Here is a 20,626-nt window from a genome sequence, read left to right as displayed (position 1 = left end):
GAATGGTCTACTGTATCAGACAGAACTAAGATCTAGAAAAACAAGAACAGTGTTAAGACCAGATCTATATTCCTTCTTATTTTATCTGACTGATAAATCAGTATTGTCTTTATACTATAAATTAGTCAAAACCTTGACTGACCAGGGTCTAGAAGGTTATGATTGCCAAAATAATTGCCTAGTTGAACACCAATTGCTTTCTGAGTCAGAATTCCTACATAAGAAAGATTAGAGATTGGGATGAATTTTCTTTACTTCCAAAGGATTTAGGTCACATTTTTTCAACACTGCTCTCGCCTCTGTCTCCTTATGTTTTAAGGGAGAAAGCCCTCTAATATTGAAGTATTAATGATAGTTCAAATAGAAGTCACCACTGTTTTGAATAAGTTTTGTAGGTTTAGGGTCAGAGGGTGAGCCATTTGGATTAACTGACATCAGACTGTATCTAGTTTCTTCTAATGATATAGAATGAAAAGTCAATTTTGAAGGTAGGACAGATTTTTCAGATGTAATATTAGTACAACTATCATCTGACATAATTTCCTTAAGTACAGAATCTTTTGCTCAGAAAACTGAGCAAATACAGGAGGATCTGAATCATCATTGGGTTTCATTTGAAAGGTTTTTGCAGAAAGGATAACTCTGATGTATCCTTTCTGACTTCAGTCCTAGCTAATGTCCATTCATGCATCTTTCATAAACATCCATAAATCAATTATCTTAAAAAAAAACAAAAACTGATCAGTCAAAAGTAAAAGTAAATCTTCCACTCACATGCCTTATACTTGGATCAGTAAAAATAGCCTGGCAAATTAGCACTTTAAGAGCTCACATGAGTATATTTAAATAGGAATTGGGAAAGGTTTATTTACAAAGGAACATAAATAGGAATACAAGTTATTTCTATAAATCTCACCTTTGGTAAATTGTATGCTAAATTGTCTTTCTTGGTGATCTTTTGTGTGCTAAATTGCCCCTCGGTTTAGATCTGAGAAATTTAGATCCCAGAGAAATAAGAATCAATAAACATGTTGTGTCAGTCTAATAAAAAAAGTATGATTTACAATACATTTGTGACTAATTTTCGAGAGCTATGCACTGTACTGTCTCTTTACTGACCAGATGAAAGGAGCATTAGCTCTTTAAAGCTAGTGACAGATTTATTAAATTAGTCTAATTCAAAAGTATCACCTACCACATATTTGTTCCTTATTTCTACATATGTAAGTATATTAACGTGGCATCTACAATACTTTTCTCAATTTAGGCTTCAGATATTTTATTAATGCTTTTCTTTGCTTCTTGAATACTGTTTGTATTGGTATTCATAACTAAGTGTTTGTTTTCCGGACATATAGGTGGTGGAAGAAAATGGAGTTCGGAAGGTTTTAGTGTTACCACAGTCAACTGAATTCCATCCTTCTATGCATCCTCCAACACATGTGGCACACTATATTCATCCTCACCCTGCTCTGCTTCCCCACCCACCTCATCCAGTGTATCCTCCAGTGCCTGGAGCAGGAGAGATTCCACCACAGTTTATTCATCAGCATCCTCCACCACCACCACCACCGCCACCGCATATTTATCAAGAGCAAGGCAAGAACCAAATATTTATAACTCTGCTTTTAAAAAAGGGGAAGATCTTTATTATTTGTTTGTGCTGTCTGTTTCAGATTTCCATCATTACTTCTGAATAGTAATCCTTAAAGTTTCCGCAAGCTTTTTTTTATTTTTAATCCGGCTATGATGATGGCAGGGATCAAACGTGTATAACAATTCAGAGTATAGCTGTGCTGTATTTAGTAGAGGATGTTTTGTTCCTACCTAAAAAAAATGTTCAAGACATTTTGATTTTCATCTTTCACTGTTGCACCTTTAGTGGTTAATGGGGAGTAGGACTCCAGGAAGTTGTGCATTTGTAAAGAGGATCATGAATTAATACAGTGATTGAAATCAGTTTGTCTTGATGTATTTTGATAGGTTAAAAGGAAAGGTCTGTTGAACTAGAAACCTTTTCTATTAAAAATACATAGTGCAATATACATTTACTTATTAGTGTTTTCATGCTAAGCAAAGAACTAGGAAAACATAAAATTCAAAATCAGTTTTTTATACCAGATTTTTCAAGCATATTTTGAAAGCACTGTTTGAGAGTAAAACATCCTCTAGGAGGTTTTATTCCCTTCTTGCTCCTTTTTTCCAGTATTTCATTACTAATGTTTTCCACTTTTAATTAGGCTGGGGGGCGTACAGGATATAGTTCTCCAATATGATTTTTAAAATTGTTACATTTGTATTTAATTTGTGGTTATTATGCCTGTGTGAAAAATTACAAATAAATACATACCTTTTTTGCTGTCTTTTAGAGCCCCGTACCCATGGAAGGACCAGCTTTATCTTGAGAGATGAAAGGACTATAAAAATGCAAGAACATCTAAGGAAAAGACTGAAAGACAGACAAGTTAGTGGACCCAGTAATAATAAACTTAACAGTCCGCCGCCTTCACCGCATAAAACTCACAATTCCTCCAGTGCAAATATTCAGAATGGATATGGGAAAGCGCAGCCTGTCTCAGGAGGACCAATAAAGCCGAAGCAGATTGGAAAACCAAGAAGCAGTCCTCCAGCAGATGCAGAAGTAGGAGGTATGTGGTTCATAAAGAGTAAGAATGTAGCCTATTTGAAAATAAATTGTCAAATATGAATTTTGAGTGACTATTAAAAAGCCGCTTGCCGCTATTTTATAAAGTTACAGATTTTGTAGGAATTGTGCCCCTCCCCCCCTCAATAAAATGATGCTCTCTTTAAACTAATAGTAAAGCTAACTGCTTCTGTCAATTATTCATATCTCACATCTGGCATGTAGCATTAGGTTTTTGTAATAGAAACTACCAAAATAAATGATACATCACTTTTTTGGGAGGTTATTTGTATATTTTTATTGAAGTCACAGAAATTTCTATGTACAGTTTTCATTGAATGAATATAGCATTGACTCATCCGGAAGCATGATAGTACCATATTAAACAACATAATGTATCTAATCATGCAACAAAATAAGGTTATGGTTATAACACCTAGAATACAAAATCTGCAGGTTTCCAAATTTCCTGAAATTTGGAAGCCTATTTTTTTCTTTCAGCAGCCCCTAATAAATACATTATGTAAACATTGATAGAACCTTGAAGCCACTTTAGAAGGTGCTATCACAAGTTAAAAATCGGACAATTTTCTGACTGAATATCAATTTTCCATGATTTTGACAGTGCTTTAACTGAAGCTGTTTAAAGTTTTGAATGTTTGTGGCATTAAATTTAATCTTTCCCAAGCTAATTAATGCAAGAATTGTTCATTTTAAACCTCTGGTTATACCATAAGAACATTTTAGTAGCATCTTTCCATATAATTTTCAATGAATTGTCCAATTTCCAAAATGCTTTACAGATTTGAAATTAAAAATATTGTGTTTTCCTTAAGTTTGTATGACCTATCCCTTGAATATGACAGAGGGAAGAAGAAAGAATAGTTTCTTTTCCATCTCTAAGCATGAAAATATTGTTTCTTTTATGTAATGTGTACCAAAGAAGTGTAGATTTTTTGAAACAGATTGTGTGTGTGTATCTACTTATGCCACGTAATGATAAAATACAGCACTGAAAGTTTATATTTAGAAGTTAGTTGTTTTAACAGCATCAGTTTATTTAAAGACAGTTGAAATTCTGCCTTTTCCAAATTAATCTCAAAGCAGTTTACAGTCATATTAAAGCTAAATTATTAATATAATAGTGCAAAACTGGCAATTGCCAGTTTTGCACCAGTCTGACCCAGCATGGCAATTTCTTATGTTCTTATGAGGGGGAGATTAATTTGATCAGTTTAAGGTAGAAGAAGGTAGGGTGAATTGAGGAGTCAGGATAAGAAACCTGGTGTCGGAGGCTGATGACGTCAGCGGAGCGAGTGGAAGCCTGATCCACAGCTCCTGACCGACCCGGTGGGAATCGACCGAATCTGCAGCCATCCAGCGTTTATTTTCGGCGACAAACACAGCGTTTCCCACGGCAGCACCCAGCCCATGTCGTGCCGTAAAAAAGGGCCCGATTTCCAGAAGTTTTCCTACCAAAAAGTGGAGAGGGAAACGTGGATCGAAAAATCCAAGATGGCGGCCGCTACTGCCCCGGGGCTCTCGGAGGAGGAGGAGACAGATCGGAGCTTGGCTGCAGACACTGACATACCGACCCGGGGTGAGTTTAAAACCTGGTTTCGGGAACTGAGGCATGATCGTCAGGCATTTAAGACTGAAATCAGAGATGTGGTGGGGGAGCTCCGGGAAGAAGTCAGCGACATGGGGAGGCGGCTCTTTGAGTACAAGACGCTCACAGAGGCCCAAGCTGAAGCGGTAAATGCTGTGACTGCTGATACTAAAAACATTTCTCAGGATCTAAACCAATTGGCCCTGAAAGTGGAGGATTTGGAGAATAGGAGCCGCAGGATGAACCTGCGCTTCCGAGGGGTCCCTGAAACGCCAGAGTATGCTGATTGCACTCAGGTCATCACAAAGCTCTGCGTGGATATGCTGCAGCAGCCGGGGCTTTCGGCGAGCGAGGGGCCGGCAGCACCTTTTACTGTGAAAATTGAGAGGGCACACAGGGCTCTGGGTCCTTGGATAGCGAACAAGGTCAAGCACATAATAGTCTGCTTCCATGAGTATGCAGTGAAGGAGCGAGTCCTCATGGCTGCCCGCCAACAGGGGAAAGTCGAGCTGGACGGGCATGAGGTGCAGATCTTTACTGACCTTTCCCCTCTCACATTAAAGAGGCGCGCTGACTTGAGGCCCATCACAGAGATCTTGCAGAGAGAAAAACTACGATACCGGTGGCTCTTTCCCTTCGGGATCAGCTTCTCTAGCCAGGGCAGGACTTTCAAAGCCCACTCACTTAAGGAAGCTGCCAGCTGTTTGAAGGAAGCGGGGTTCAAGGCGCCGGACTTGCCAGCGCCCCCGTCCCCTACAGCTTCGCAGAGGGAAGTACCGCGTTGGCAAAGGATGGGAAAAGGAGGGAAAAGACTGCGGCGTACACTGGAATCGGATCCAGAGCCTCCGGCAGCAGAAGCTACCTGATGGGGCCGCCCCAGGATTCAGTTGTTTCTTTCATTCCTGCTGGTAGCAATAGCTGGATGGCTGCGTTGTAGGAAATTGTTTGTTTGCATTCTGCGATTCCCACCGGAAGGAGCAGCGGAAGGACTGCTGCACCATGCCTCTTAGTTTCAGGCCTTGTGCCCGCCGGCTGCGGTCGCTTGGAGGGAAAGGGGGGGGGGGGGGGTTGGGGTTTCAATGTCTTGCAGGACTCTGAGTACTGTGCACACCTGTCTTCAGTTTCTACCATGGCTCGGGCTCCCTTTTTGGGACCCGGGGACGCACATACGTTCGGTGCCGGGCAGGATTGCCTGTGTTCTCCTCTTGATTTATTGCTATGACAATTTTCCGATTATTGTCCTTAAATGTGAAAGGATTAAACTCGCCCCGCAAACGCAAACTCTTGTATAAAGAGCTACGCAGGAGTAACGTGGCGGTGGCCATGGTACAAGAGACGCACCTGAAGCGACGCTATGAGCACCTGATGCGCTCGCCCTCTATCCACAACAGTATTGGGCAGCGTGCACTTCGTCAGCACGATATGCGGGAGTGGGAATTCTATTCCAGAAGGATTTTGCTGATGAACTTATTAAGTGTGTACCTGATCCTGCGGGGCGGTTTCTCTTGCTTATTATTCAGGTTGCGGGAGAAAAATATACGCTGGTAAACGTGTATGCTCCAAACACAGGGCAGGCAGCCTTCTTTGCTAATCTGCTGAGCACTGTGCAGACCCAACTCGAGGGTCATCTTATTCTAGCCGGGGATTGTAATATTATGCTTAACCCCAAATTGGATTCCTCTGTGGGTCGGGGATCTATCCCTAAAAAAGACAGGGGTAGCTTGATCAGACTTCTTCACCATTTCAAATTAGAGGATACATGGCGTTTTCTATTTCCTTTGCGGAGGGAATATACTTTTTACTCCAATCCCCACAATCTTTATACGAGGATTGATTACATTTTTGTGGATAGGGGACTTCTCCAGCGGGTGGCTAAAGCCTCAGTGGATGCTATTACGTGGTCTGATCATGCTCCTTTGTGGGTGGATTTAGCGTTTCCCTCATATGACAGGGGTCAGAGGTTCTGGAAGTTAAATGATGGCCTCCTGGAAGATCATTTGTTTGTGTCCACATGTAAACAACATATCAAGGAATATTTACAATTTAATGAGTCCTCTGATGTCTCACCTATCACAATATGGGATTGTCTGAAGGCGGTAGTGAGGGGAGAGCTTATTGCCCGGGCTTCCTTTGTTAAAAAAGTTGAGCGGCAGGAATGGGCGGCGCTACTGGGTAGGTTAGTGACCCTCGAGCAACAGCATAAACAACGGCCATGCGAGACAGTGAAGGTCCAGATTGATAGTTGTCGGTCACAAATTGCAGCCTTGGACGCCGCCCAGATAGCGTTTGACATGGAGCGGGTGGAACAAACGTATTTTGAAGGGGGTAACAAGGCGGGCAAGATTCTGGCCAATAAATTAAAAGTGAAGGTTATGCAGAACCTTATCACTAAAATTCAGGATGAAAAGGGAATCCCTCTTACGTCTAATGAGGAGATTAGGGCCCGCTTTTTGCGATTTTATGCCACTTTGTACCAAAGGAATCCTAATATTAGTCAAGAGGCTATTGAGGGTTTTTTACGTGGGGTGTTGCTCCCCCGTTTAATGGAGAGTCAGAGTGCGGTCCTAGATGCTGTTATAACTCCCCTGGAGGTTTCCCTTACCATAAAACAGCTGAAAGTGAACAAATCCCCTGGATTGGATGGCTTTACAGCCAGGTTCTATCAATGTTTTACGGATGAACTTGCCGGTCCCTTGGCAAGGATGTTTAATGCCTTGCGGGAGGACGGTCACTTAGCTGCTAACTCCAATGTAGCAGGGATCACAGTGTTAGCGAAGCCTGGAAGAGATGCCACACAGTGTGGCTCCTATAGGCCCATTTCTCTGTTGAACATTGACCTTAAACTACTGGCAAAAATATTGGCCAATAGGCTTAACCATCATATTGCGCAACTGGTACACCCCGACCAGGCGGGGTTTATCCCCGGGCGTATGGCCTCGGACAACGTTAGGAAAGTCATAGATTCTCTCTGGTGGGCTAAACGCCATAAGCTTCCATTTTTATTAATGGCTATGGACGCCGAAAAGGCCTTCGATTTGGTCCACTGGCCGTTCCTTTTTCAGACCCTAACCTCTATGGGATTTGGCCACTTCTTTATTCAGTGGATAAAACGATTGTATGAGGGACCTAAAGCATGTATAAAAGTGAATGGCGGCTATTCCACATATTTCCCAGTGGAGAGGGGGACGCAGCAAGGGTGCCCGCTGTCACCTTTATTATTTGCCATTTTCATTGAACCTCTAGCGCAGAAAATTAGGGAGACGGCGGCCATAACTGGTGTTGAAGTGGGGACCTTTTCCTCAAAACTGGCTATGTTTGCGGATGATGTGATTCTCACCCTCACTAATCCTTTGAGTTCTCTCCCAGTGGTGGTAGATCTAATAAACTCTTTTAGTAAGGTGTCTGGCTATTCCATAAACTGGGATAAGACTGAGATTCTTAACGTTTCCTTATCCAGCGCCCAGGTTTCTGGACTCCAGGCAGCTTTCCCTTTCCGATGGGCCAAGGATAAATTAAAATACCTTGGGGTTTATATTGGTAACAAAGGGGATATTTTCACTCTCAACTATCCTCCCTTAATGTCTAAACTCTATAGGGAAATGGAAGAATGGAGCCGATATCACATATCGTGGCTGGGGCGTATAGCGGCTTTTAAGATGAACATTTTACCCAGGATCTGTTATTTATTCCAGACGCTCCCTGTTAAAGTACCGGAGGGGCTCTTGGTGAAATGGCAGCGACGCATTATGAAATATATCTGGCAGGGTAAGCATCCCCGGGTGGCTCGTAAGGTGCTCTTCCGCCCTAAACTCTACGGAGGCCTGGCGGTACCCAATCCGGTGTGGTACCACGCTGCCGCGCACCTTCGGGTGGTGGCGGAGTGGCATAGGAAGGGGAGGGGGAAGCCTTGGATAGCTCTAGAACAAGAAATTGTGGGGGTTCGCCCGTTGTCCTCTCTGGTGTGGCGACCACGATCCGCATGGCCGAACTTGCATGAGATGTCCCAGCCCATGCAGCATACTGTTCAAATGTGGTATGCCTGGCGGAAGGTTTTTATGGGTAAATGGACCGGGTCCATCAATTCGTCCCCCTTTTATCATGAAGACTTCCTCCATGGGAAGGTGTACAAGGAGTTTAAGGGATGGCTGGATAAGGGAATTACCACTTGTGGACAGCTCTGGGACAATAATGGGTGGCTGCCCTTTGAGACTCTTCAGACTACCTTTGGGTTGGACCCTTGGGATCGTTATCGATACTATCAACTACAGTCCTATAGCACACATTCTGGCTTGAGGAGGGACCTTCAGTCGCCGGTATCTTTATTCGAATCTTACTGCAGAGCGGTAGACAAGATCCCCAGCTTGTTATCTAAAGTGTACACATTGCTTAATCAAGATTTGCGTTCGCCGCCGGCTTATGTGACCGCGTGGGAGAGCGACCTGGGGGTCACTTTGGAAGAAGAGGCTTGGGACAGTATCTATTCTAAGATGGGGAAGGGTATAATCTCGGCCACTCTTATTGAAAACGAATTTTAAAATTGCTTTATCGGTTGGCATTACACCCAGAGCGGCTCTGCACCGTCTCTATCCCAGGGTGGCAGATAAATGTTGGAAGGGATGCGGGGCAACGGGTACCTTTTTTCATCTATGGTGGGAGTGTACAGTGATTTCCCGGCTCTGGGATGCGGTCTCAGATTGGATTTCGGGGATTCTAGGGGAGCGTGTTTCTCTATCTCCGCAGCAGGCACTGCTAAATGGGGACCTTCTGTCAGGGGATATTCACCATTCCCGGTTTATTAAGTTCGTAGTCGCAGCAACCCGGTGTGAACTAGCGCGCCACTGGAAGGGCCCAGTGACACCCTCGCTAGCGGCTGTTAAAACGAGAGTAGATAAGGTTTATCATCTGTGTAAGATAACAGCACATAAGCAACACAGGATGCCTCCATTTTACAAGGTCTGGCATCCTTACCAAGTTTGGCGGGTGTCCTCCCTTTCAGAATGATCAATGGTGAGCGCTTTCCTTGGGTGTCCCGACTGTGGTAGATATTGTTCTCTTTTAGTAACATTGTGTGTGCATTTTGTATTGGATGTTGTGCCAACATGGGTCCTGCACGTATGGGGGGAGGGAGGGGTATACTCTAACACAAAACACCATAGAAACTCATTTTGCTCCGTGTTTATTGTTCACTTATTCTTATAAACGTTTGTATCCAATGCTGTGACATTTTATGGTTCAGGACGTTTCTAATAAAAATTTTAAATTGAAAAAAAAAAAGAAAGAAACCTGGTGTCATGGGAGAAAGTCAGCGAGTAACAGATCTTCTGTGGTAATGCTCTGCTCTTGAGGTCACCATTTCAGATGAAATTAATGAAAGACCTGTTTGTATAACCAAGCCTGAAGGTGAGGTAGGAAGTCTTTTGGCATAGAGATGCAATATTTTGTCCCAGAGCTTAGAGGTGAAGGAGATGAATGCACGAAGTTGAATGTAAGTTAGTGTTGTAGAAGCTAGAGGTGGGGAGGATAGAAAGGCCATTTGGAGAAACAAATTTCTCATATGAGGGTGTAGGAGAATAGAACCTGGGAGAGGTAATTGGGAGGCATATTCTTGTTGCACTTAAAGACTAAGCAGAGAGTTTTAAATAGAATCCTGCTTTGGACTGCAAACCAGTGTAAGATAGGGCTGATATAGTTCTTTGCTTTGGCTCCCACCAGAATTCTGGCAGATGTACTTTGAAAAAGTTGAAGGCATTTGACTGACTTTTGGGAGATTCTGTATAGTAGGGAATTGCAGTAAACAAATTGGCTGGTGATTAAATTATATATCACAGTGACCAGATTGTTTGTCAGAGAAGTTGCAGAGCTGGCAAATTTGCTGCAGATGCATAAAGCAGATCCTTACCACCTTTTAGATTTGAGTTTCCATTGTAAAGTTACTCCCAGACTTCTCACTGAGTCACTTGGTTGTAAGGGAGTACCGGGCAGGGATGATAGAGGATATCCTTGACAGCTGAGTCAAAGGCATGTTGATTTGGAGGAGTTTTGTGAGTTTGTGATTGTGGAGCAATTAGGCTACTATTGCAAGACATTAATATTTGCATGTTCGTATAAGTTTGATTTGCCTCCAGGTCCCTTCCCATGTAGTTTTGTTTGACAAAACATGGCCTGTGTCAGGGACCTTTCAACCCGGTTTATTAAAGCACTAGTGATGTGGCTCTACTTGATGGAACATTAAATTGTTTGAAAATTCTGAAATTCTTGGATAATGTGATTTACTACCAGTCCTTCTTGCCTCCTATTTATTTTATTGCTGTGCTTGTGTTAAAGTGTCTTTCCACTTCTACCACACTACACACAGCAGCATAATTGGTGTAAATTCACATTTCTGGTGGCCAGTGTTATTCTGTTGATGTGCCTATTGTAGTAGAAGGAGCTAAACACTACTACATAGACTCAGCAATAGAATAACATGTCTACCAGAAATAAGCTTACTTCACCTCAGATCTAGTAGTTAAATTTCCAGTGAAAGCTCTGGGAGCGAGCACCTACAACTGAACAAAGTGTAAGATAAATGGGGTAGGCACCTACAGTTGAACAGTATCAACGTTGGCAATGTCCATGCCAATTTTTGGCATACTGTTAAGCTGTAGGTGCTCTGTCCAGAGATCGTCCTTCTCCTGTGGCCCAATGGATTTCAGTATCTGTTCTTCCTCTGCTCCTCAGCCTTAGCACCTTTTAAGTCAAGACTCATTTTGACACCATTGCAGTGTATCATCAGCAGGTTGGAGGGGCTCCAGTCTCTCTTCACTTTTTAGTTTTATGTTCATGAAAAGTTTATGGCATTCTAAGCCTCTGGTCAGTAAACCTCAAGAGCCTTTGGATCTCAACACATGAACCACTATTCAAACCTCTCAAATCAGTGGACTTGAAGTATCTCACCTGGAAAATATTGTTTCTTGTTGCAGTCACTGTGGCATGAATAGTGAATTGTTTTTGTTTTTCCATATTTGCAGTTCTTTCACAAAACAAAGTTATTTTACAAATTCATCCCAAGTTCTTTCAAAAGATGGTAGTTGCATTCCACTTTAATCAAGCTATCATGTTAGCTATTTTTTCCATTGATAAGCAGGCTTGTATAGCTATGCTGTCTGGGTGACATCATCCGGGGGACACAGGGAGGAGCTGTCTCTAAGCCCGTAGAACGTTTGCCTCTGGGGCTACGTGGCTCTTCCCAATCATCTCGTGAATCTTCAGTTGTTTTTTTTTCCTGTGCTCTGTACAGATAGACTCTCATTTTTTTCTCCTCAGAGGTTCTTCAATTTTTTCAATTTTTTATTCAAACAAAAGTACTTAGCTACAATGCCTAAGTCCCCTGGTTTTAAGTACTGCCAGTGTGGGAAAATCATGTCTGTGACCAGGCACAACAATTGCTATCTGTGCCTTGTCCCCGACCATGATCAAGCAGCCTGCAGAGATTGTGGCAGAATGTCCCTCAGGGCTCAGCGCCTAAGAGCCATAAAAATCTGAGTCTCCGCGAACACTCAGGATCTTACGCTCCTTCTTCTCTACATGAGGGAAGATCCACACAATCATCTATGGACCTGAAGTACCATCGCCCAAACCCAGTAAAACAGTTGTCGTTAGTGGGATCCAGAAGTAGCCAGAAGGGTAAAAATCCCAAAGAGCTACCACCATTAAAAAAGGCGGAACTGCCTCAAAAAGCATCAGGAAAATTGGTGCCACATATGTTGAAACACCAAAAACCACTGGGACGAGCAACGCACGAAAAATGCAGATTACGGAGTGGGAAACATTGACGCAGAAAAAACTGTTAAAATGATTGACGTGAGCTGACGCATTGAAGACATCAATGCAAGTCAAGGCATCACAGACCTTGACACAGGGAAGGGTATCTGAGAAGCCGATACATGTTAAAGCATCCACCTGCTTCGATGCACATCAAAACGTCAGAGATTGACGCAGAAAGAAGCATTGAGTTCCAACCATCAAAGCAAGGCTCGACGCAAGACAAAGTGTCGGAGCAATCGACACACATTAAAGCATTGGACAACACTCCAAAAAGTATGCGAATCATCACAGGTGACATGGCCAACACCATCCCTTCGTAATGCACAGATGAACCTTGAAGTTTTGTCCAACTATCTTGTCAGAGTGGAGAAGGGAGTGCAACCTCCAAAGCCATCCCCCTTGCCTAGATATTTTCTTCACCTTTCAGATCTAGAAAGAGAAGATAAATCTCCGATTCATATATCATTCTATTCTTCCCCAGACGTAGAGGGCTTAAACATGACCTCTCATTTAAGGACTTTAAACATCGACGATCCCCCTTCTCTGCAGGAACCTCTACACATTAGACCTAAGCTTCCCGTAAAGGACCCTTCAGTGCCCAGACTTAGTCACAGACGCCAGCATTCTTTTGGCAGCACTACCTCTGCCAGGGGATAGGGGTTCCAGATCCCATTCATCTCAGGATTCGAGATCTCACTCTTCCCAAAGCCTGCCAAAGGTTAAACCACACAGGGAGAGCAAGCGCACAGCAGCTCCCGCTACCTCTGCTTCGGAAGCAATGTCCGATTACTTGCATCCTGAAGCCCTTGTTTGCAAACCTCCCTGCAGCACAGCCTTCTTGACCTCTTCGCTATCCTTCACCATCTGAAGGAGATCGTTCACCTCCATCAGAAGATCTTCCATCTCCTACAGGTGAAGACACCAGCCCGTGGCCTCTAAGGAGTCCACGGTTTTCCCCCAAACCGGTCAGCCATCCTGTACAGTCACTTCCATCTTCATCAGGGAGCTCTGTAGGGATCCTCTCAGATCCCCCTGAGGAGCCCACTGAGCTTTCTTTGCCACCTGAAGACCTTACATATTCCAAGTTACTGGAAAAGGGGGGCACTCTCTTAAAAGTGGAAACCAGCAAAATCTCTGATCCTAGATTGCAGACAATGGACATTTTAAAGATTTTAAACATCCCATCAGAGCCAACAATGCTTACCTCACATTCACTTCTTGATTCTGTCATGGTCAAAGCATGGGAGGCCTCTCATACCATGCTCACAACATCCAGAATATTAGATCTTAAATTCAAAATGCGAAAGTCCACACACTAGCATGGTTCAGCTTCCATATGAACATAAATTGCCATGCTGGGTCAGACCGAGGGTCCATCAAGCCCAGCATCCTGTTTCCAACAGAGGCCAAACCAGGCCACAAGAACCTGGCAATTACCCAAACACTAAGAAGATCCCATGCTACTGATGCAATTAATAGCAGTGGCGATTCCCTAAGTAAACTTGATTAATAACCGTTAATTGACTTCTCCTCCAAGAACTTATCCAAATCTTTTTTGAACCCAGCTACACTAACTGCCCTAACCACCTCCTCTGGCAACAAATTCCAGAGCTTTATTGTGCTTTGAGTGGTAGTCGAATTGGCTATGAAACAAGCAAAAAAGCCAAGATTGCACTTCAATATGCAAGGGCAACAAGCTTCTGGATGAATTTGGTTGCAAGATATCCCAAGGTTCCATACTAAGTGCTTGCATCCAACAACACCAGTTTTACATTACATAATATCTATATGACTGTGTCAAAACTTGAAACCCTTGGTCTCTAGGAAACATGGTGACCAGGGAAAACCACAACCATTAATAGACATGGGAGAAGGTTTACATTACCTCTTGAGAACTGTCTGAGGTCTTTGATACATCAACTTGGGCCTCAGCAGTTTCCATCACGGCCAGACTTTGGCCTTTGCTCCAGTACAATTTGTGACGTACATGACAAGCTAACCAGTTTGCTACATAGAGGGGACAACCTTTTGGGGAGAAGCTGAGAGAAACAGTCTCCCAAATAAAGGAGCAAAACATGGCAGTACAGTCATTAATATCACCTACTGATAACTAATCTGCCACCAGAAAGTATTATTTCCCATACAAGAAGCCCTTCTACCAGCGTAAGCCATATAGGCAACACCATCTGTAAAGGATGCCTACCTACCAGCAATCAAGGCCTCAAACAGCAGCCTCAACAGAGGAACTGACTAGGAGGCCAGAGAAAGCCAGAAACCACAAAAGACTCAACCCCCAAAAGCAGCAGCAGGGTTTTTGAGACCGGATCAGTTGCAATACCTGTCGCATGTTGGGGGCAGGATAACTCTTTTCTTGAGGCTGGTCCAAGATCACAGTAGGTTCTCAATATAGTCTCCCAGAGGTACAAACTGGAATTTCCTCAACTTCCTTTGATGCCTCATTTAGTGCCACCCATAAGAGATCACTCCCAGATTCCCTTGTTACATCAGGAAGTGCAGACTCTGCTATGTCAATAGGCTATCCACGCTTTTCCGTTTTCTCACATCAATAAGGGCTACTATTCCCAATATCTCCTCATTCCCAAAAAATCTGGGGGTATCCACCCAATTTTAGGCCTGTGTGTTCTCAACAAATTTATCAAGAGACAGAAGTTCAAAATGACTTCCCTGAAATCAGTCCTACCATTCATACAACCCAATGATTGACTGTGCTCTCTGGACCTGAAGGATGCATATACTTGCATACCTGTCCACATTTTGTATTGGCATTACCCTTGTTTTCAAGTAGGGGATCAATATTAACAGTACAAAGACCTCCCCATTGGATTTTCTTCTGCCCAGAGAGTCTTTACAAAATGTCTGTTGGTGTTTGTGGCCCATTTATGGAAACAAGGAATCAAGAATTTCCCGTTTCTCGACGACTGGTTAATTGTCTCTCCGAATCCGCAAACTCTACGGAATCACTTACGCGATACTATTCAATGCCTGGAACGACTGGGATTTATCATAAATTATGAAAAATACCACCTTGACCCTTGTCAGATTCTTCAGTTTATAGGAGCAAAGATTCACACTCCTTTATGCAAGGCGTTCCTGCCCAGTGACAGGACGCAAACTTTATTTTCTCTGTGCCAAACTCTTCAGAGGCAGACCTACACAACAATACGCCAAATTTTAGTCTTGCTGGGACACATGGCAGCAACAATACATGTCGCCCCTTGCACCCATCTTCACATGAGGCAATTACAGTGGGGTTTAAAGTTACAATGGAATCAACACACACAGCCTATGTCAAAGAGAATTCATATTGCAGCCTCAATGAAAAAGTACATATCTTGGTGGCTAACACCCTCAGTATTGACAATAGTGGCACCATTCAGGAATCCCATTCACCAGTTGATACCACAGACACCTCAACAAAGGGTTGTGGAGCCCATCTTTGTCATCTGAAAACACAGGGCACATGGACCCCAGCGGAACACCAGTTCCAAATAAACCTATTAGAATTTGAGAGCAATAAGGAATGCAATCAATACCTTTGCTCAAACGCTCCATGGGAAATGTGTAATGATTCACATGGACAATCAAGTAGCCATGTTCTATGTAAATGAAGAAAGATGGTTAGGTTCCAGGATGTTGTGCAAGGAAGCAGTGCAGATTTGGGAATGGGCAGAGAAAAAGAAGACAGTCCTACAAGCACCCTATCTACTGGGTCTGGCAAATACAGAAGCAGACAGTCTCAGCAGAATCTTTCACCCTCATGAATGGTTCCTAGACCAAGTGGTAGCAGAAGACCTTTTCAACCGCTGGAGAATTCCATGCATAGATCTGTTTGCATTGGAGCTCAATACAAAGTAAAATACCTTTTGCTCAAACATCCCCAGCAAACAGAGTATCTTAAGATGTATTTTTGGGGGCCTCATGTATGCATATTCTCTGATTCCTCTAATGTCCTGGACGATACATAAGTGTATATCGGACAAGGCAGACATATGGTATCATTGCTCCAGTGTGGCTAAGGCAGCCGTGGTATGCCTACCTAGCACAACTTTCAAGTCAATGTCCAATATTCCTGGGGAGCAGCACACAGTTACTAATGCAGGAGAGTGGGATCCTCATTCATTCCTTTCCTCCCTGCAACTGACTATGGAAATTGAGCGGCAAGTCCTAGGACATTTCCAACTCCCATCTCATATTACCGACATTCTAATAGTGGCTAGAAAACCTTCCACCAGGAAGAATTATACTTTCAAGTAGAGAAGATATTCCGATTGGTGCAGCCAGCATGGAATTGACCCTTTCACTTGCGCCCCAGAATGCTTACTGCGATGCTTTCTCACTTTCCACCTTAGGTCTAGCAGTGACATCTATATGCACCTCAGCGCAATAGCAGCTTATCATACATCAATAGAAATCCCTTCAATTTCCTCCCATCCCCTGATTTCACGCTTTATGAAGAGTTTGCTGCATATTCGCCCACCAGTAAGAAACCCCTCCATACCTTGGGATATAAACATTATCTTAGAAAGCATAATGGAGGCTCATTTTGAGCCTAGAGAATTCACTTCCTTTGAGTTACCTAACATGGAAAATAGATTTCCTAGTCGCAATCACATCCGCTAGAAGAGTGATTGAACATCAAACACTGGTAAACATTTCACCATACTTGCAATTCCACCATGACAAGGTCTTACTGCGAGAATATATTATAAGAAAACACTTTCTCACATACCAATATACATTTATTTATGCCATTATAATAGACACTATCGGTAATTAGACCTTCGTTGTCTTATAAATAATCTGGCATACTGTATGATTTTTTTTTGTTTTTTTTAATGCATTTGAAAACGTATCTTTATGCAAAGAATACACGTCCCATCCCAACACGGTCCGCATTTCGAAACCAATGTTGCTGCATAGAGGGTGACATCGTTGTAATAAATTATATCTTTAGATTCTGAAAAAATCAAAAAAAGATATTAGTAGAGGAATAACATCCAATCATAAAGGTAAAATTAGTGTCACTACTAACACATCGAATGACAGCGCTAGCTCAAAATGGTGCCAATTTAACCAGAAATAATATCATGATTGACATATAAATAGGAAAAGTCCTTAGATGTCAAACCAATGACGGAAGAGTAACAGCCCCTATAGGGATCAAAATGCAGTACATTAAACAATAGAATACCAATCAATATCCAAATTCAGACCATGGGGGGGCTATTGTGTTAAAGTTAAAAATCAAAATTGTTCTCTTAAATTGTTTTTTTTTATCTGAACTTTCCCTGTAGAAGATGTATTAATTTGTTCAAGGATTCTCCAATGTTAATTTAAAACGTATAATGACAATCCTCACAATGAGATACCAACGGGGCTTGTTTTTTCTTAGTAGCTAAACTGCGATGTTTCGTGAGACGAGTTCTAATTATTCTCTTTGTTCTACCGATGTATATCTTTGAACAGGGGCAGATTGTAAACTACGTAATTTAATCTACAGTCAGTAGTTGCTGTGAAGTAAATAGTCTGACCTGAGGATCACTCCATTGAGTCCCCATAATACTTATAGAGCAAAAAGAGCAATTACCACAGGATTGATGTCCTGCGAATATCTCATCTCACTCTCAAGAAGTCAGCAGTGTAGTGTGAACTAAGTCTCTAACGTTTTTTCCCTGTGTGAATGCAATTAAAGATGGCTCGATCATATGTAAAAGATACTACTCACAGTAAAAACTTTAAAAAATATATTCAAAGCAGAAAGCCTGTGAGGGAGTCAGTTGGACCATTAGATGATCAAGGGGTTAAAGGGGCACCTAGAGAAGATAAGGTGTTTGCAAAAAGATTAAATGATTTCTTTGCTTTGATGTTTACTGAAGCGGATGTTGGGGAAGTACCCGTACTGGAGAAGGTTTTCATGGGTGATGATTCAGATGGACTGAACCAAATCACGGTGAACCTAGAAGATGTGGTAGGCCTGATTGACAAACTGAAGAGTAGTAAATCACCTGGACCGGATGGTATACACCCCAGAGTTCTGAAGGAACTCAAAAATGAAATTTCAGACCTATTAGTAAAAATTTGTAACCTGTCATTAAAATCATCCATTGTACCTGAAGACTGGAGGATAGCTAATGTAACCCCAATATTTAAATGGGCTCCAGGGGCGATCCGGGAAACTACAGACCAGTTAGCCTGACTTCAGTACCAGGAAAAATAGTGGAAAGTGTTCTAAACATCAAAATCACAGAACATATAGAAAGACATGGTTTAATGGAACAAAGTCAGCATGACTTTACCCAAGGCAAGTCTTGCCTCACAAATCTGCTTCACGTTTTTGAAGGAGTTAATAAACATGTGGATAAAGGTGAACCGGTAGATGTAGTGTATTTGGATTTTCAGAAGGCGTTTGACAAAGTTCCTCATGAGGCTTCTAGGATAGGTGGCGATGTCCTTTCATGAATTACAAACTGGCTAAAAGACAGGAAACAGAGAGTAGGATTAAATGGACAATTTTCTCAGTGGAAGGGAGTGGCCAGTGGAGTGCCTCAGGGATCTGTATTAGGACCCTTACTTTACAATATATTTACAAATGATCTGGAAAGGAATACGATGAGTGAGGTAATCAAATTTGCAGATACAAAATTGTTCAGAGTAGTTGAATCACAAGCAGATTGTGATAAATTGCAGGAAGATCTTGTGAGACTGGAAAATTGGGCATCGAAATGGCAGATGAAATTTAATGTGGATAAGTGCAAGGTGATGCATATAGGGAAAAATAACCCATGCTATAGTTACACAATGTTGGGTTCCATATTAGGTGCTACCACCCAAGAAAGAGATCTAGGCGTCACAGTGGATAACACATTGAAATCGTCGGTTCAGTGTGCTGCGGCAGTCAAAAAAGCAAACAATGTTGGGAATTATTAGAAAGGGAATGGTGAATAAAACGGAAAATGTCATAATGCCTCTGTATCGCTCCATGGTGCCTCTGTATTGCTTCATAATGCCTCTGTATCACATCTTGAATACGGTGTACAATTCTGGTTGCCGCATCTCAAAAAAGATATAATTGTGATGGAGAAGGTACAGAGAAGGGCGTCCAAAATGATAAGGGGAATGGAACAGCTCCCCTATGAGGAAAGACTAAAGCGGTTAGGACTTTTCAGCTTGGAGAAGAGATGGCTGAGCGGGGATATGATAGAGGTGTTTAAAATCATGAGAGATCTAGAACGGGTAGATGTGAATCTGTTATATACTCTTTCAGATAATAGAAAGACTAGGGGTCACTCCATGAAGTTAGCATGTGGCACATTTAAAACTAATCGGAGAAAGTTCTTTTTCACTCAACGCACAATTAAACTCTGGAATTTGTTGCCAGAGGATGTGGTTAGTGTAGTTAGTATAGTTGTGTTTAAAAAAGGATTGGATACGTTCTTAGATAAGTCCATTACCTGCTATTAAGTTCACTTGGAGAATAGCCACTGCCATTAGCAAAGGTAACATGGAATAGACTTAGTTTTTGGGTACTTGCCAGGCTCTTATGGCTTGGATTGGCCACTGTTGGAAACAGGATGCTGGGCTTGATGGACCCTTGGTCTGACTCAGTATGGCACGTTCTTATGTTCAGGAGAAGATCAAAAATAGCAAAAAGATCCCAGGCAGGGAGCAAAAACAAAAGAAAAAATGGGGATCAAAAGATTATTTTAATCAAAAAATGTTTACCCATAGGCTAATAGGATGTAATGTATATGATAAATTATTTCTTAATAAAACCACATCAGCAAGCCAGACAGCGTATCTCTTACTTTGAAGGAGATCGCTCGGTCTTCTCAATCATTTGCGGTTTTAACTAGCATCATTGTTGAGAGAAAATGATTTATACAATTCTTATATTAGATTCTTTTCTTTGAATACAGTATAAATAGTCGGTATTCTGATGTGCTGATATTAAAGCATTGAAATCATATCTATGTGTTCTGGCTGCTCGGCGTTGAAAGAAATAGGAGACATTGCTGTTCCGAGTTGGTTACACTGCATAACTATGGGAGACGCTATTTGTCCGATTGAAGATTGACAAGTTGAGCTCCTGATGAAGCTTCTCAAGCGAAACTACCGGTCTAACTTTATATTTTCAAAATGATAAAATGAGGAAAATAGTTAGAAAAAAAACTGAAAGGTGCAGCTGCAAAGGTTTAGTGTACAATAGGCGTGGACATTGTTTAAAAATACAATCTTAGAAGTGCAGTCCAGATGTTTTCCATGCATTAAGAAAGGTGAAAAGGAAGACAAAGTGATTACCGGCATGGCTAAAAGCTGAGGTGAAAGAGGCTATTTTAGCCAAAAAAAAATCCTTCAAAAATTAGAAGAAGAATCCATCTGAAGAATATAGGAAAAAGCATAAGCATTGTCGAGTTAAGTATAAAACATTGATATGGTAGGCTAAGAGAGAATTTGAAATGAAGTTGGCCGTAGAGGCAAAAACTCGTAATAAAAACTTTAAAAAATATATCTGAAGCAAGAAACCTGTCAGGGAGTCACTTGGACCG

General features: G+C 42.1%; 1 protein-coding gene across 2 annotated transcripts in view; it reads left to right on the top strand.

Annotated features, from left to right (window-relative positions):
* The window catches only part of LOC115093978 (fibronectin type-III domain-containing protein 3A-like), a 249,858-nt gene that overhangs the window by 84,239 nt on the left and 144,993 nt on the right, over positions 1-20,626 (top strand). For both annotated transcript variants that reach the window (XM_029606523.1, XM_029606522.1), the window contains exons 5-6: positions 1,359-1,599; positions 2,370-2,648. In XM_029606523.1, coding sequence (XP_029462383.1) covers positions 1,359-1,599; positions 2,370-2,648 — 520 coding nt within the window. The remainder of the gene's footprint in view (positions 1-1,358; positions 1,600-2,369; positions 2,649-20,626) is intronic.

This window comes from Rhinatrema bivittatum, chromosome 6 (genome assembly GCF_901001135.1).
Source record: "Rhinatrema bivittatum chromosome 6, aRhiBiv1.1, whole genome shotgun sequence".
NCBI lineage: Eukaryota > Metazoa > Chordata > Amphibia > Gymnophiona > Rhinatrematidae > Rhinatrema > Rhinatrema bivittatum.
Note: the sequence above shows the minus strand (reverse complement) of the source record. Positions and strands in the feature narration are given on the sequence as shown.